The sequence below is a fragment of the Physeter macrocephalus genome, chromosome 14 (genome assembly GCF_002837175.3).
Source record: "Physeter macrocephalus isolate SW-GA chromosome 14, ASM283717v5, whole genome shotgun sequence".
NCBI classification, from domain to species: domain Eukaryota; kingdom Metazoa; phylum Chordata; class Mammalia; order Artiodactyla; family Physeteridae; genus Physeter; species Physeter macrocephalus.
In genome coordinates, this window is record NC_041227.1 from 25,493,450 (window position 1) to 25,510,470 (window position 17,021).

At 39.3% G+C, this 17,021-nt stretch overlaps 1 protein-coding gene across 1 annotated transcript in view; it reads right to left on the minus strand.

Annotated features, from left to right (window-relative positions):
* The window catches only part of CSNK2A1 (casein kinase 2 alpha 1), a 56,790-nt gene that overhangs the window by 14,582 nt on the left and 25,187 nt on the right, over window positions 1–17,021 (minus strand). Inside the window, exons 2-7 of the mRNA XM_007124234.4 lie at window positions 12,020–12,229; window positions 9,877–9,988; window positions 5,215–5,316; window positions 4,655–4,705; window positions 2,600–2,659; window positions 1,045–1,128 (exon numbers count right to left, since the gene is read on the minus strand). Of these exons, the coding sequence (XP_007124296.1) occupies window positions 1,045–1,128; window positions 2,600–2,659; window positions 4,655–4,705; window positions 5,215–5,316; window positions 9,877–9,988; window positions 12,020–12,120 (510 nt within the window). The 5' untranslated portion in view covers window positions 12,121–12,229. The remainder of the gene's footprint in view (window positions 1–1,044; window positions 1,129–2,599; window positions 2,660–4,654; window positions 4,706–5,214; window positions 5,317–9,876; window positions 9,989–12,019; window positions 12,230–17,021) is intronic.

Below are 17,021 nucleotides of genomic sequence, written 5' to 3' on the forward strand. Positions count from 1 at the left end.
CCCGGTTCCCCTGCATCGGCAGGCGGACGCGCAACCACTGCGCCACCAGGGAAGCCCTGGACAGGAATTTTTTATCTATTTTTGTCTCACACATATATCCCTAGCCTCCAGAACAATACCTATTACATAGTGTGTGCTTAAAAGAATACTAACTGAATGAACAAATCACCTATATCCCCAAAGCCTACAACAGAGAGCCATCACTGCATAAAAGGTGGGCTTGGGTCACCTTAAAAAACAGAAATGTAACACTGCAGCTTTCCTTAAAAGTACTTGTAGAGCTCAGGGGCCTCACGATACTTGCTAATAAGCAGCAGCATTTTCTGAATATTTAATCCATTTCACAACTGTACACACTTAATTCTCACAATAACCTAGTGGCATGCAAGACAAATAGTACTTGTATACCCACTGTATAGGTTTAAAAAAAAAAAAAAAAAAAAAAAAGAGGCAGATGAGGAGAAAGGCATTTCCCAAGAGAGTAGTTTTTCAATAAATAAGACTAGAAACCAGGTTCCCTGCCAAAACTAATGTTTTACCCACTACACTAATCTGTTTTCTTTTTGATAGGAATATGAATGAATGAATAATGTTTTAATCACTGTGATTAAAAAAAATTTTTATTTTATTCTAGTTGATTGACAATGTTGTGCTAATTTCTGCTGTAAAGAAGTGATTCAGTCATACATATATATATATACATTCTTTTCCATTAGGGTTTATCACAGGATATTGAATATAGTTCCCTGTGCTATAGAGTAGGACCCTGTTGTTTATCTATTCTAGAAACTCCCAGTCCATCCTTCCCCCACCCCACCTCCTCCTTGGCATCCACAGTTTGTTCTCTGTGTCTGTGAGTCTGTTTCATAGATAAGTTCATTAATATCATATTGTAGATTCCACACTGATTTGTTCATTCATTAAATATTTATTAAATGCCTAACAGGTACCACGGACTATGACAGATGCTAGGAATAAAATGTTGAAGATGGGTTGTTAACTCTATCATGTTGATAAATAAGACTTGTCCATCTATCACTTTACCTTTCTGTGCTCATGATCAATCATGACATTATGGGGCTTTACATCTCTGTGCATAATCCCCATGCTGTGACAATAATCCAGGGCCTGTGGGAGGAACAGGTAAGAAAGGAAAGCGTTAGCTTGTGTAAGTGATTTTTTTAAAGTCCCTTACCTTTTCCTCCACAGTTTTCCTTCTAGCCTCACAACACTCCTGAGAGTCAAAGTAAGGACAATCACTTCTGCAGGTATTTTTTAGAGACTTGTGCAAATCCATGCCTCTAAACTTCAAATCCTGTTCTTGCACAGATGTTTCAACATCCTTTTTGTTAAAAAGACTCAAAGCGTACACCAATTACATGACTTCCAATTTCTCCCCCTTACCCAAAGCCTGGATTATTTTCACAAACACGAGCCCCTCAAAAGAAGAAAACTGATCTGTACTACAAACCTCGTATTCAAAGAACAGTAATTCTTTAGCAGCTAAGAGTCTGCAATAGAGGTTGGCAAACCACGGCCCATGGGCCAAATATGGCCTGCTGCTTGTTTTTGTGAATGCTTAATTGGAACACAGCCACATCTATTTGTTTGCATGTTGCCTGTGGCTGCTTTCATGCTACAACATCAGAGGTGAGTAGTGTGAGAAAGACCCTATGGCCCACAAAGCCAAAAATTTTACCATTTGTCCTTGTAAAGGAGTTTGCCAACTCCTGATTTATGACATCAAACCCAATATGAAAACCATGTCCAGTCTCAAACTAGTGAGTGGCATAACCTCTGGGGCTTGCTAATCCAGGCCTTCAAGTCAGTTGATGTCACTGGCCAAGTTCTTGTCCTTTCTGAAGGGTAACTTGGGTTCCTATGGTTCCCAGGGTTAGGCAAGCATATCCTTAACTTTCGGAAGTCCTGCTTGCCACAAGAATGCATGAGCCAATGGAAAGATCAAATATTTCTGCTGGCACAGTCTCTTCAGGGTACTTCTAAGGTTCAAACGCAGGCTTTATGTCAATCCTCATTTAGTAAGACACTAGCCAACTCTTAGCAATCTTCTTATCTATAAAGCTGATCTTCTGACTACTGGAAGCAATATATTTGGTGATCCCACTTCAGGAATCAAAGTTCATTCTAAATCACCAATCTCTAAGCACAGATTTACATAATCTTTAGGACAATGGCCCTTTGAGGGCTGAGTTAAAGTTTACTGTTTTACTTGTTCAACTTTAAGTGAAATAAAGTACACCAGAAGCCAGTACACCAGGAGTTTTTTTTACAAGTTTTGACAATTTAACTGTAACTTTTGTTAAGAGCAAGATAGAGATTACAAATATTTGTTAAGGAGTCCCACCTCTCTTCTAAATACCCCTTTCAAAGCATTATAAATTATATTCTTACTAGACCCTTATTCCATAACCTTTACATCAGCATAAGAATTCTGATGCTACTAATTTATTAAAAATTTATATAAACAGACCCCCAAACCCCATATTTTACAAAGTTAACCCACTGGCTTTTCTGCAGTCATTTGGATTATTTAACAAAGGGGCGATCTAAAGATATTTAGTATTCAAGGTTCTCTTACCTTCAGAATCTCATACATGTAAAATCGAATATCATAGTCTGTTAACGTCTGGTACAATTGCTGTTAAAGACAAATGCAACATTTGAGCCATGAAATAGTACTGAAAGGAAGGAAATTTCTCATCTTCATTTGTAGTAATTCAAATCAAGACTGGGCTCATTTACCACTGTTCTAAGATCTGTCTGTTCACCAGTCTCTACTCCTCCAACGTAACACTAAAGAGATACTTTGGATCTTTAACTCTATACATAAAAGTGAAGAATTACTTAAGTTCATATTGCTGAAGCTATAATCTACTTTTGGGAACACACCAATTTACATATGCAACACGCACTGATATACACTTGTAGTTTTTCATTTACCTCCAGATCTTCTCATAAAACACATGTGGGCAAACACATAGCCTCTTTAGTAGGGAATTAATTCACCTTTGGCCTACAGTTACAGGCACTGCAGATCACCAGTGGGTATGCAGATGGACTGCTGCCAAATCTGATGAGCCAATTTAACAGAACTGTCCCAATTTGAAAGTAAACTCTGAACATGTCATGTTATCTTTTCCAGTTTCTAAAGAGTTTCAGACTTAAAAAAAAAATGTACATATCATTAAATGGTAAGTGGTGTCCGCTGACATTTTCCTTGAAGTTATCATTCTGATTCTAAAACAATTCTTCTTCCTTTTTTCCTCCACTCAGCAAAAGAATTCACTCATTTATTGATACCTAACATTTCTTTTTTTTTAAATTTATGTATTTATTTATTTTGGGCTGCACTGGGTCTTCATTGCTGTGCGTGGGCTTTCTCTAGCTGCAGCAAGCGGGGGCTACTCTTCACTGCAGTGTGCGGGCTTCTCACTGCAGTGGCTTCTCTCGTTGCAGAGCACAGGCTCTAAGCATGCGGGCTTCAGTTGTGGCACACGGGCTCAGTAGTTGTGGCTTGCCAGCTCTAGAGCACAAGCTCAGTAGTTGTGGCGTACGGGCTTACTCGCTCTGTGGCATGTGGGATCTTCCTGGACCAGGGCTCAAACCCGTGTCCCCTGCATTGGCAGGCAGATTCTTAACCACCGCACCACCAGGGAAGTTCCATATACCTAATGATACTGGCCTAGCAAAGGCAAGTCAAATACCTTTACAAGTTAAAACCCAAGAGAGTGCCTACATTCTTCTGTTGTGCTGGAGTTGAGAATTGTTGAAATTGGCCAGAAGTCAGAGATATCTGTTGCAGAGGTTTGCGCTTTACCAGAATTTACACTACCCTTACCCACCCATCTCTTTTTAAGATCTAGAACCCAAAGCTTCTGAGGAATACTAAGGTATAAGCAAGCAGTCCTTGCTTTTATATATACACAATATATTTCTTCTTGAACTTTGTCATTTTAAAGAGAAATGCCCTAAGGCTGGATCCTGACTAAACATGAGCTTTCATTAAGTATGACATCACTGGAAACTGTCAAATGAATGGTAAATTGTCAAATGGTGAGAAATAAAAGTACTGGTCATTAGAAAGTGCACTAAACAAAAAGGCAAAATACCAAGATATGGAAAGTGAGCATTGTTTGTACAAGAGTATGTCTATATTTAAATTTAGCACTGTAAGGGGACTTCCCTGGCGGTCTAGTGGTAAAGAATCCGCCTTCCAATGCAGGGGAGGTGGGTTCGATCCCTGGTCGGGGAACTAAGATCCCACATGCCTCAGGGCAACTAAGCCCGCATGCCGCAACTACTGAGCTCGCGTGCCTCAACGAGAGAGCCCACGCGCCCTGGAACCCGTGCGCCACAACTAGAGAGAAAACCCGCACGCCACCAACTAGAGAGAAACCCGTGTGCCTCAACGGAAGATCCCGCGTGCCATGCATGCCACAACTAAGACCCGATGCAGCTGAAAGGAAGGGAGGAAGGGAGGGAGGGAGGATAGGAAAAAAAAATTAGCACTGTAAGGATGAAAAGCTCTTTTTAAGTAAGTTAGAAGGAAGCTCTTCTAACAGTAACATCCCTGAAAGACTTTCTATGTGGTCTAAAAACCCAACAGCTTGAAATGGTTGGTTATACATTATACCTTGAAGTCTGTGTTGTTTACATGTTCAAAAACCAAGGCGGGAGTTCGTGACTAGGGGAAAGAAAAAGAAAACACACATTAGTAATAGCCCTGGCAGCTTTAGTGGCACAACGTTTGCGGACACTACGTGGTGAATTTGGCAGTCCTTGCCTCAGTAGTAGAAAACCCTCTATTGCTATAAGCCCTCCCCACTCTGATCATCACCACACTTAGGTCATATTGTGGATGGATTTCAAACAGAAGACATGGAGCTGAAGTCTCACCAGGCTCTAGGCAGCCCAACAATGCGCCCATCGCCCATCGGCATCGGACCTGAGTTTGCAAAATGGATTAACACATTTCAGTTTCCAGTGCTATCAGTCTCTTAGCCTAGAAGAATAAGAAATAGTCTGTGGGTGGAGGTCTCTTTGAAAGAAAGACCCAAGCTACTTAAGTGGTATAACTGATTAAGCACTTTTAAAGCAAGACTTAATGGTAGAGGGAGGAACAGAGGCCAGTTGTGCTCAGGGTCAAACACCACCTCAGCCCTGGTGGGCCTTACTAGCGCCTATTATACTCACCACAGGGTCTTTTACAATGTCTGCCAGTGTGATGATGTTGGGACCGCCTCGCAAATTCTCCAAAATCTTTATTTCACGCTTGATTTTCTTCTTCTTTACTGGCTGAAAGGGTAAAAGTACGTCATTAAAAAAAATTATTTCAGGATATTTCAACAGGTTATGTAATACATGAATGGCTTACTTATGAGCTCCTTGAAGGAAGGAAATGTGTCAGATTTATCTCTGAATCCCCCTTCTCCTAGCCCTGTGCCAGGTACTTTGCAGGTACCTAGCAAGTACTGAATTGAAAGAAAAAAAGATTTCTACTCCAAAGACCAAAATTCTGTGGAATTACGAATTAATTCCAATCATCAGTCCTAATGTGTTAACTTTTAAAAACTATACAAACTAGGAATGTAAATGGTAATACTAAGATATATCTCGAAAAATCTTTTTATTAATTAGCATGAAACATGGGGCTCTTTCCACTCCTTCCTCTAAGTCTTATAAACACCCTGTAGAAATGAAGGAGATCAGGACCAACAGCAAAGATGGCCACACCATCTTTGTGCAGTATAACCTTTTGGGTTAAATGTGTGCCTAATGTGAATCCTTCTTTCATTGCCTGCTAGCTGTGTGTCTATGGGCAAGTTATATAACCTCTCTAAACCTTTCAGTACGGGTAAAACGATCAACAAGAGTACTTATCTCATAATATTATTGCAAGAATCAAATGAGGTATCTGAAAAGACCTCAGAATATGGCTGAGACATAACACATAATATCTGTCTAGCCTTATAACCAATATATCCTCCACATTCCTTTATCTTCACCCATCATTTCCACATCTGCTGTGGTATAGAAATCTCTTTCTTGTTTTTTTTTGAGAACAGCTTTGGTCCAAATGCACCGCCTCTACAAAACCTTCTTTCTGAACAGTCTAAAACAGTGCTGGTCCAAAAGAAATATAATGCAAGCCACATGTGTATTTTATTTTTTTATTTTTTTTTGCCACGCCTCACGGCTTGTGGGATCTTAGTTCCCACACCAGTGACTGAACCTAGGCTGTGGCAGTGAAAGTGCCGAGTCCTAACCACTGGACCGCCAGGGAATTCCCCACAGGTGTATTTTAAATGTTCTAGTACCCTCGTCTAAAAAATATAAAGAAACAGACAAAATTAATTTTTTTTTTTTTTTTTTGTGGTATGCGGGCCTCCCTCTGTTGTGGCCTCTCCCGTTGCGGAGCACAGGCTCCGGACGCGCAGGCTCAGCGGCCATGGCTCACGGGCCCGGCCGCTCCGTGGCATGTGGGATCCTCCCAGACCGGGGCGCGAACCCGGTTCCCCTGCATCGGCAGGCGGATGCGCAACCACTGCGCCACCAGGGAAGCCCCCAAAATTAATTTTAACAATACATTTTAGTTAACAAAAATATAACCAAAATGTTATTATTTCAACATGTAAATCAATATAAAAAATTACTAATGAGCGATTTTATATTCTTTTTTTTTTGTATTAGGCCTTTGAAATCTGCTGTATTTTATGCTTACAGCATATCTCAGTTTGGACCAGCCATATTTCAAATGCTCAATAACCACGTGTGAGCTGTGTCTGCCACACTGGACCAGGCAATCTTTCCTATTGGTGTTGGTCACCTCAGACTACTGACACACTGCATACGCTTCTTAGAAACCGTTCTAAGTATATATCATCTCTTCATGAACAAGACTACTGGTTGCTAAACTTTGATTATCAACCTGGGTTTTTTAATATATAAACTGTATAGATCTGCTGAATCAGAATCTTGAGAACAGAGCTGGAGATCTATTTTTAGACACTTTTCGGGTTGATAATCCATATCTAGGAACTACCAAACAATACTGTAGACTCTTTTAACCTTTTCTTGAGTCCTAAGCACATGGTACAGCAGGAGCACATTTTGGAAATCGACTGTCCTCAAAACCTGGCTTTGTAGCTGTGTAGCTTTGGGAAAAGCACTTAAGTGTTTCTGAACTTTACACTTGCCTTGCAGAATTGTGATGTAAATACTACAGCTACAAAAGGGCCCAATGCAAAGTAGACAGTCAATAAATGGAAGCTGAGAATTCCCTGGTGGTCCAGTGGTTAGGACTCCGAGCTTTCACTGCCGAGGGCCCGGGTTCGATCCCTGGTCAGGGAATTAAGATCCCGCAAGCCATGAGGTGTGGCCAAAAAAAAATAAAAAAACATATTAAAAGTAAATAAATAAATGGAAGCTGTTTTACTAATAGTGAATTCCACATTTAATTCAATCCATGGCCTCAGCCTTGCTTCTATTAGAACTCATTACACTGGCTAGGAAACAAGCTGATCACAAGTTTTCTATTTGCTTTGACTATCAGATCTTTCTGATCTGCTGGAGTATCTAGGAGATGTTTCTACTCTCCAGGAACTAATCCATCAATCTCTCTCCTGTTTTCTACTAAATCACTATATCCCAACTGCTGGTTGATGGCAAAAAGCTACTGGTTTACAAAACTTTTATTCTACAGAACCCTTAAAATCTATAAACTTACAAAAGCTAGACAGACCAGGCAGGTCACTTAAATCCTAATTTAATGTGATCAATGCAAATTTTGTCTAATAAATGGGGGGAAATTAAAAAATTTAAATATAGTTATGAATGAACTTAATCTATAATTATACCATCTAGCTACACAGTTACAGTAACATATACAGTACAGTTAGGAAAAGACTGAGCTAGAAAAAAAAATCTTTCTAAACCACCCATCACTCAAGACCATCAATGGCTCCCAACAACCTAGATGAGATAAAAATCATATTTTTCAAGGCTGGAAGGAAATGGAGATGTTATCTTTTCCCAGGCCATCACTAATTTAATCTCCCTTTCCAAGTTTACTTCCCATGTATGATCACATGATAGCTTCAACATGAAACATTTCTCTCACTTATTTCTTCCTCTTTTCTTAATCTTGTGCATTCTAGATTATGCTTCCCTTCCATGCTCCCATGCACACCAATCCAAATCCTTCTCCCACTCAGGGCCTGAAAACAGTTCCAGGGAGCTTTGCCTAACCATCACCACTCTCTTCTGAACTGTAAGACTCACTATTTATGCCTTTCAGATGACTCTAAATAATGTATCACACCTCAGTCTATCATATACTTTTCCATAGGAATATCATCTTACAATTACACAGAACTTCCATTTCCAAAGTATATATCTATATACAATTTTGTATTTGATCCTGGTAACTCTCATTTTCACAGATGAACCAATATGTATTAAATACTTAAAAGGACTACCATGGCTAATTACTTTCAGAGTTTGTATTAGAATCCAAATGTCCCGATTTCCAGCCTAGTTCTCTTTCTACACAAGATAAGATATAAATACTTAAAGTTTGGTTCCCGAAGGGTATGCCAATACACCCCCAGCAAATTCACAGGTGTTCTGTGGCATTTTTAATTTTTGAGGGAAAACGCCAATTAATACTTGCTGTCTGTCAGTCACTGAGTATACTACCAGCCTGAGGTAGTTCAGTTGCAGTATTAGATTGCACTACATTCTCTTTAATGGCATATTTTTGTGAAACTGGGTTTTCAGCAGTTGCTGTGACAAAAAGCAAGTATTGTGCAAAAATCAATGTGGAACAGGAAATGAGGTTGCTGGTGTCCAATCTGATTCCAACATTTGAGAAGTTGTGCAGTGACTAACAGGTATACATATCCCAATAGTAATTAATTATGGTTATATAAGAATAAAATAACTTTTATCTTTCAACTTATGGGTATAATTTTTTAAATGGCTACCAGTTGAAACATAAATACTTTTTAAAGTTATTTGGACTTAACTACTTAATAAACAAAACTATTTCTTTTGGCTTAGGGGTACCACGAGAGTCACTGAGGCAATATGGGTGCTATAAATTGAGAAAGTCTGGGTCCCTCTGCTTCTCGTGTCAAATATGGAAAAGTTCCTGTGGCAAGGAACTGTATGCTAAGTTCCTGGTATGTGGCAGTGTACAGTACAGTTATAACTGAATCACAATTTGCATACAGGTAGCCCATTGGCCAAATCTGGCCTATATGGTGTTTTAAAAAACTCAAGTCAACATTTAAAAACCAGGGGGATTAGTATACAAATATAAATGTCTAGTTTCTTTTTGCGAAACAGTACCAAACAACATTAGACTCGCACTACTGCTGGGCAATCATCAGCTGGAGCTGGGAGCACATGCCACAGTACCCATCACTCACATCTTCTAATCATGGGCACTTCAATCAGACTAGCTGCATTAATGTCATCCACCTGTCCTCTAAAAGTCTGCATTTGTGACTCCTCATCTTTACACAGTAGAGCTAACAACTCATTGAAAACAAAGGCATGGAATAGAACTAAAAATAAGAAATAGGAAATCAGTGTTAGGCAAGACCTAGGACAGAGAAGACTGAATCTTTACCCCCTCCCTCGGCCACAATCTAGCTATACGATTTGAGTCAAACACTTCCCTTGCTTCAGCTTCCTGATCTGTCAAATGAAGATAATCTCTTCTATCGACTTCAAAGGAGCAATAAAATCAAGGTGTTAAAGCACTCCAAAAACCCTTTCAAGCGCTACTTAAAAAAAAAAAATCTAAACTCCAAATACCTGTGAAGTTATAATCTCTCTTCTTGTACTTACCTTGAGAATTTTAACAACAACTTTTTCATTATTTGTGATGTTGATGGCTTCAAATACTTCACTGTATTTACCCCGGCCTAATTTTCTAACCAGCTGGTAGTCATCTTGATTTCTGGGAACAAAAAGAGTCAAAGTCACAATGATTTAAAAAGTTCAAGTTATCAAGCACTAATTCAACTTACAAAACTATAGCCAGTAGAGTAAAAGAAATAAAATGTATTTCAAATAATTCCCAAATTGGCTTCTTTGTATTTTTAAAAAATTTGGCCAATTTAAAATGTGTGTTCCAAATCCTAGAATTAAAAAATTTAAGACTTTCAGTTATTCTTTCAAATCCCAAGTTGTTCACATCTCTATTGACATACCACACGTAGATGGCTTGTATTGGGGTTATTTATGTATGTTTGTCTCCAACAACAGACAGCTTTCCCATGGAAAATAATTTTTATATATTCCTGTCCCTCAGTGCCTGGCTCAGTGTTGGCATCTTACAGGAAGTCAATACAAGAATATTTCAATTCAGCCACACTTTGGGAGCAGCCGATTTTTAATGGGTCTCTTTGCAGATAAGTGGCTTTCAAACATATAGGTTTGACCTCCAACTTGCCCTCCAAAGCTCTGAGGACAGTCCACGTAATGAAGTTTGCAAACCACACTACAGATCATGAACCACAGTTAGGTGTCCCTTCCCCTACTTTTACCCATATTCCAAGACTACTAAGCAACATCAGAGGTGAAAAAGAATAAGGGAAATGCTAACATTTTACTCCCTGCCTCTGCTTACAACTTAGAGGAATTTGCTCTAAAGAATGACAGTCTTTTCAATAAGGCCTAAATGCTATTTACTCCTGCTGGAGACACTGAAAATTCAGTGTAAAAAATGTAAAAAATCAGCCATTCATTTTCCTCAAGCAAAACAAAAAAAATAATAATAAAGAAAGTGAATGAACAGAGAAGGTAAAAGGTACTAAGGACAATGGACAATGTAAAAATCATGGCAGGTCTAGGGAAGGAAGCTCTTAGTTCTGGTTGAGTTCTTTTCCTGTGGGAGGGCACAGAAAACAAATGCAAGCAAGCAAATAGCACCACACCAAACCCTCAAAAGGGTTGTTTAGTGCCATTTAAGCAGAACTAAGCTCAAAGCACTTAATTTGAAGAGAGTGGCTGAAATTTCTGCAGTAAAACTCAGGTAGTCCTAGAGTTCAAAGCATGAGCTGTAAGAGGAAAATTGTTAGATTATCAATAATGATAACACTTATTGGCACTGTACCAAGGTTCTTGATGGTATCTTTGAAGCACACTGTGCCTCCTTGTGCAGAGATAATGTGCTTACCGTTAAGAATCATGGCCCAATCAGCATTAAAACACACCCTATGACAAATTTTGAAGACCATTTACATGCTATGAAAATCACATGTGGACAGATATAAAATGTAGTGTATGGGAGCTGCAGCTTTACCAAGTTTTCAAATTGCTATCTTTTGAATTTGAATATAAAAATAATTTTATCACTAAAGGTACGACCTGATCAATTAAATACATACTATGTTGGGACAAGAAATGCAAACGTCCAAATGAGACTGCAAAGAAAATTAGGAAGGCAAACACAGCTGTTCTGGCAGACTGCAACTGTTCAGGATGGAATTTGGGCTGAATTCCACGTTACACATGGCTAGCCTCATGATAAGGGCAAATGTTTTAAGCGTTTAATTTTGCTTCTCATCAGAAAGAGGACATCTTTCCGGAGAACTGTTTTATCCTTCAGTATCATCATGGGACAACATTCTCTGACCTCAAAAATACTTTATGTAAGAGCCTGGTGTTTTAAAAGTCTCTCAAGTATTAATTCTCACCTAACTGCAAAGTCCTTAGCTGAGCAAGCTAACAGATAACTCTTTGTTACCATACAGAATATATACATCAGAGAAAAGAATAAGAGACCGAAATGTTTTTTAAATGGTAAACCCATCAGAACTGTTAACTGACCAAAGCCAATACCCTGTTTCTTTACTGCAGAAGAAAACAAAAATTGCATTCAATCTTGAGGTTTATAACTGTACAGTCAGGGAAGTTTCCTGTTGTAAATTACTCAACAAGAGTCAGCCCTTTGGGTGAGTACAGTGAAGTAAACGGAAATTATTACCCCCATTCCACCACATGTGACTCGTAATCCCAGTACTCTCGGGGTCTGTGCGTATTAACATCTGTGTAAACTCTGGCCCTGCTTGGCACGGGTCCCGACATGTCAGACAGGTTGGCGGACAAAGCTGGACTTGACGTTTGGAGAGATGGCAATCACTGTGTTGAGAGGCAGCTGGGGGTAAGACCTTGTTTCAGAACTGTTTTCTTCAAACTGCAGAAACAAAACACACAAAGGCCAAGGAACCATTTTTTAAAAGCATATAGGAAGAAAAAAAATGATCCTGAGTAATGGTCTCAAATATACCTCTGGCTCTCCTACCTGTTAAACGATGAATATATCCCAACTGTGCCAATCACAGTGTTTCCTGAAACATGGGGAAAAATTAAAACAAAACACCAAAACCCCAAGAAACATACTTAAACCTATACTGGCCCTAATCCTATTCTACAAAGTAGCCTGTTACCTCTTCATCTAAAGTTTGGATGCTCTTTAAAAGATAGCCTGAAAGAGAAGAATGGCATTGTGGATAAACCCATCAGCATTACTATTTATACATTCTACAAAAAGTATTAGCAAGGGATTCCCTAGTGGCACAGTGGTTAAGGATACGCCTGCCAATGCAGGGGACACATGTTTGAGGCCTGGTCCGGGAAGATCCCACATGCCTCGGAAGATCCCACATGCCTCGGAGCAACTAAGCCCGTGCGCCACAACTACTGAGCCTGCGCTCTAGAGCCTGCGAGCCACAACTTTTGAAGCCTGTGCACCTAGAGCCCATGTTCTGCAACAAGAGAAGCCACCGCAATGAGAGAAGTACATGCACTGCAATGAAGAGTAGCCCAGGCTTGCCGCAAGTAGAAAAAGCCTGCGTGCAGCAACGAAGACCCAATGCAGCCAAAAAAAAAAAAAAAAACAAAAAACAACAGCATTAGCAAAAAGCACTTTCCTTTTAACAGCTTTCTACAGCTCAAGTAACGGTGCTAAGACACTCTAGAATGGTGGCAAAGTCAAGAGTACAAACCTTAATCTGACTCTAATATCTGATGAAACCAGGAAGAGAATAAAGATGTGTTCTCATACATCAAAGTTCAATGTCGGGCTTCCCTGGTGGCGCAGTTGTTAAGAATCCGCCTTCCAATGCAGGGGACACGGGTTCGAGCCCTGGTCCGGCAAGATCCCACATGCCGCGGAGCAACTAAGCCCGTGCACAACTACTGAGCCTGCACTCTAGAGCCCGCGAGCCACAACTACTGAGGCCCGCACACCTAGAGCCCGTGCTCCGCAACAAGAGAAGCCACCGCAATGAGAAGCCTGTGGACCACAACGAAGAGTAGCCCCTGCTCACGCAACTAGAGAAAGCCCGAGCGCAGCAACGAAGACCCAACGCAGCCAAAATTAAATAAATAAAATTAATTAATTAATTAAAAAATAAGTAAATAAAAAAACTGGTGGAAGACAGTAATATATATTGGCTGAACTAATGCAGAATTTGATGCCGAGGAAAAGCTGGTAAAATTTTAGAAATGTGCTTTCTACCAAATCAGTAAACTAAGTCTCCTTCATCATGTCTCCCCACCCCCACCACTCCAATCTCGTTATCTCCATTCTCTGAGATTCCTATAGCATTTGTAGATTCCCTTTACTCTGCATTTAGTTACAAACATATTGAGGGAACACCCTTCTTCTGTTTGTTTGATGGGATGCTGTCCGATGCATAAATCACAGAATAAAGCCAATCATATTTAAAAAATATATATTGAGTCTCCAGATGTTATAACCTGAGGAAGACACATCACCCATGCAGTTTCTGGCCAAGACTGTGTAACCTCAATCTAATTACAAGGCAAAGACAAACAGAAAATGAGGAAGCTTCTATTAAAAAATTCAGGGGTGGGGAGTAAAATACACTGTGCTCTTCAAACATGTCAATATAAAAGATAAAGGAAGGCTAAAGAGACATGACAACTAAATACAATGTCCTACTCTAGACTGTATCCTGTACTAGAGGGGGGAAAATGCTATTAAAAATACTATCGGATCAAATGACAAAACTGGATTTAGATTAGGTGTATACAAGAATGCACTCACACATGATAAAGCAAATGGGATAAAATATAACAGTAAGTAAATCTGGGTAAATGGGGATACAGATGTTTCTTTGTACTATTTTAATTTTGTTGAAACATATATTTTTAAAAATTGTGGTAAAATATACATAATATAAAATTTACCAAAATTAACAATGTTTAAGCATACAGTTCAGAGGCATTAAGTACATTCACACTCTAGTACAACCATCACCACATCCTCCCTCTCTAGAAAATTTTCACCATCCCAAACTGAAACTCTGTACCCATTAAACACCAACTCCCTCCTCCCCCAGCTCCTTATATAACCACCATTCTATTTTTCGTCTCTGAGTTTGACTACTATAGGTACCTCGTGTAAGTGTAATTGTAGAATATTTGTCCTTTTACACTTGGCTCATTTCATTTAGCATGTCTTCAAGGTTCATCCATGTTGTAGTATGTGCCAGAATTTCCTTCCTCTTTAAGGCTGAATATCTCCATTGCATGTATATACCACATTTTGTCTATCCATTCATTCATCAATAGACACCTGGGTTGTTTCCACCTTTAGGCTATTGTGAATAACGCTGCTATGAACACTGCTGTACAAATATCTTCTGGAGTCCCTCCTTTCAATTCTTTTGGGTGGAATTGTGGATCATATGGTAATTCTATCTTTAATTTTTTGAGGAACCAGCACACTCTTTTCCACAGTGGCTGCATCATTTTATATTCCCATCAGCAATGCACAAAGGTTCCAATTTCTCCACATCCTCTCCAGCATTAATGTAATTTTTTTTTTAACAGCAGCCATCTTAATGGATATAACGTGGTTATCTCACTGTGGTTTTGACTGGTACTTCTCTAATGATTAGTGATGCTAAGCACTTTTTCAGGTGTTTACTGGCCATTTATTTATCTTCTTTGGAGAGATGACTATTCAAGTCTTTTATTTTTAAATTTTTTTTCTTTTGCTTGTTGAGTTGCAGAAGTTCCTTATATATTCTGTATACTAATCCCTTATCAGATATGTTATTTGCAAATACTTTCTCCCATTCTGTGGGTTGTCTTTTTATTCTGTTGGTGGTGTCCGCTGATGCACTAACTTTTAAATTTTGATGAACTCTAATTTGTCTATTTTGTCTTGTTGTCTGTGCTTTTGGTGTCATATCTGTACTATTTTTATTTCTGTCTCTTGTAAATTTGAAGTTACTTGCAAGTAAAAAGTTTTTTAAAAATGGGTATAAGAAAACGGAGGCCCAGAAAGAGGAAAATTTACCTATAATCACATAGCTACTTAACAGGAGAGTTAAGGACTGGAAACCAAACTTCTGATTCTTGTGACAATAATCTTTTTTTTTTTTTTTTTTGCCGTATGCAGGCCTCTCACTGTTGTGGCCTCTCCTGTTGCGGAGCACAGGCTCCCGACACGCAGGCTCAGCGGCCATGGCTCACGGGCCCAGCCGCCCCGCGGCATGTGGGATCTTCCCGGAGCGGGGCATGAACCCGCGTCCCCTGCATCGGCAGGCGGACTCTCAATCACTGTGCCACCAGGGAAGCCTGATAATCTTTTTTGCCATGTAATCATAAACTAGTTAGATAACAACAGCTAACATCTACAAGCATTCACTACGTGCTTTATGTAAATTATTTCGTAACCCTTACCACACAAGGGACTGGTAAGGACAGTTACCATTACCCCCATTTTACAGATGAGGAAAATGAAGTAAAGAAAGGTTAAGTAACTTGCCAAAGGACACACAGCTAGAAGGAGCTGACGACATTTAACCAGACTACAAAATAGAGATAACTATATTCACCTCTCAGGTTTGTGGTGAGGATTCAATGAGCTAATACGTGTAAAGTGTTTAGAACTGTGCCTATTTGAGACCTCTATGAGACTCACTTACAACAATCTACATGTTCTTTCCAATGTTGTATTTAAGCTGGAGCTTAGCTACTACACCAAAAAGTAAGCCAGAAGAGATGTCTCCTTATGCCCACAATTTCAGCGGCTTAAAGCTTTTAGAGGAAGAGCAAGAAAGACTAGGATGGGGGTTAATGCTATCCTCCAAAAGTGTGACAAACAATGATACTCCCACCTCCCCCCCCAGCAATATATGAGATCAAAAGATCCATTTGTCTACCTACGAATTCTCCAATTCATAAAAGCCCCTATAACTTGCCTCTGTTCAACTCTGGGTCCCATATGTATACAACTTAAATGGCCAGAACACAATAAAATCATTCAGATACTTAATAAAAAGTGGACCAAAACTGTCTTTAAAATTATTTCCAAATATTTATTTCTTTGGTTTTATAAAACCACCTGGGTGATAATAACCTAATGTATCTTTATCTAATACCGATTAATTATAAACACACACACACACACACACACAAACAAGCAAAAAACCAGAAAGCAGACACTTTTATTGTAACTTTTCTTCTTCCCAAGGAGACAAGGTCATTTGTGCTTTAGGACTGCTGGCTTTTTTGGTGACTATTATCACTGCACTAACAACAACTAGGGAGATGGGTAAAGGTGTGTGTATGTGCGCAAACAGCCAAAACGGTATAGATAACAGCATTAAACCAGTAGAAATACTGTCCCAGGAACTTATGAATTTTAATGATACTAAACTCTTAAATTCTTTCCTTCTTCTCTGAAACAGTATCTTTCTCTTCAGTCTCTATATTCCTTTATAGGTATTTTATTCTTTCTGTTGATATTCTATGAGACACCCTTTAATTGTGGATCTCAAAGCTCTTCCCCAATGAACTTAAGAAGTTTGTAAAATCAGCACAAATTTAATAAATGGGATTAGATGCAATATGCAATGTGATGAAGCAAGCAGTGAAGTCCTGGGTTCGAATCCCTATTTGGCTACAGGACCTCTACTGGGGTTCTTCCAGCTTTGATTCATCACTTA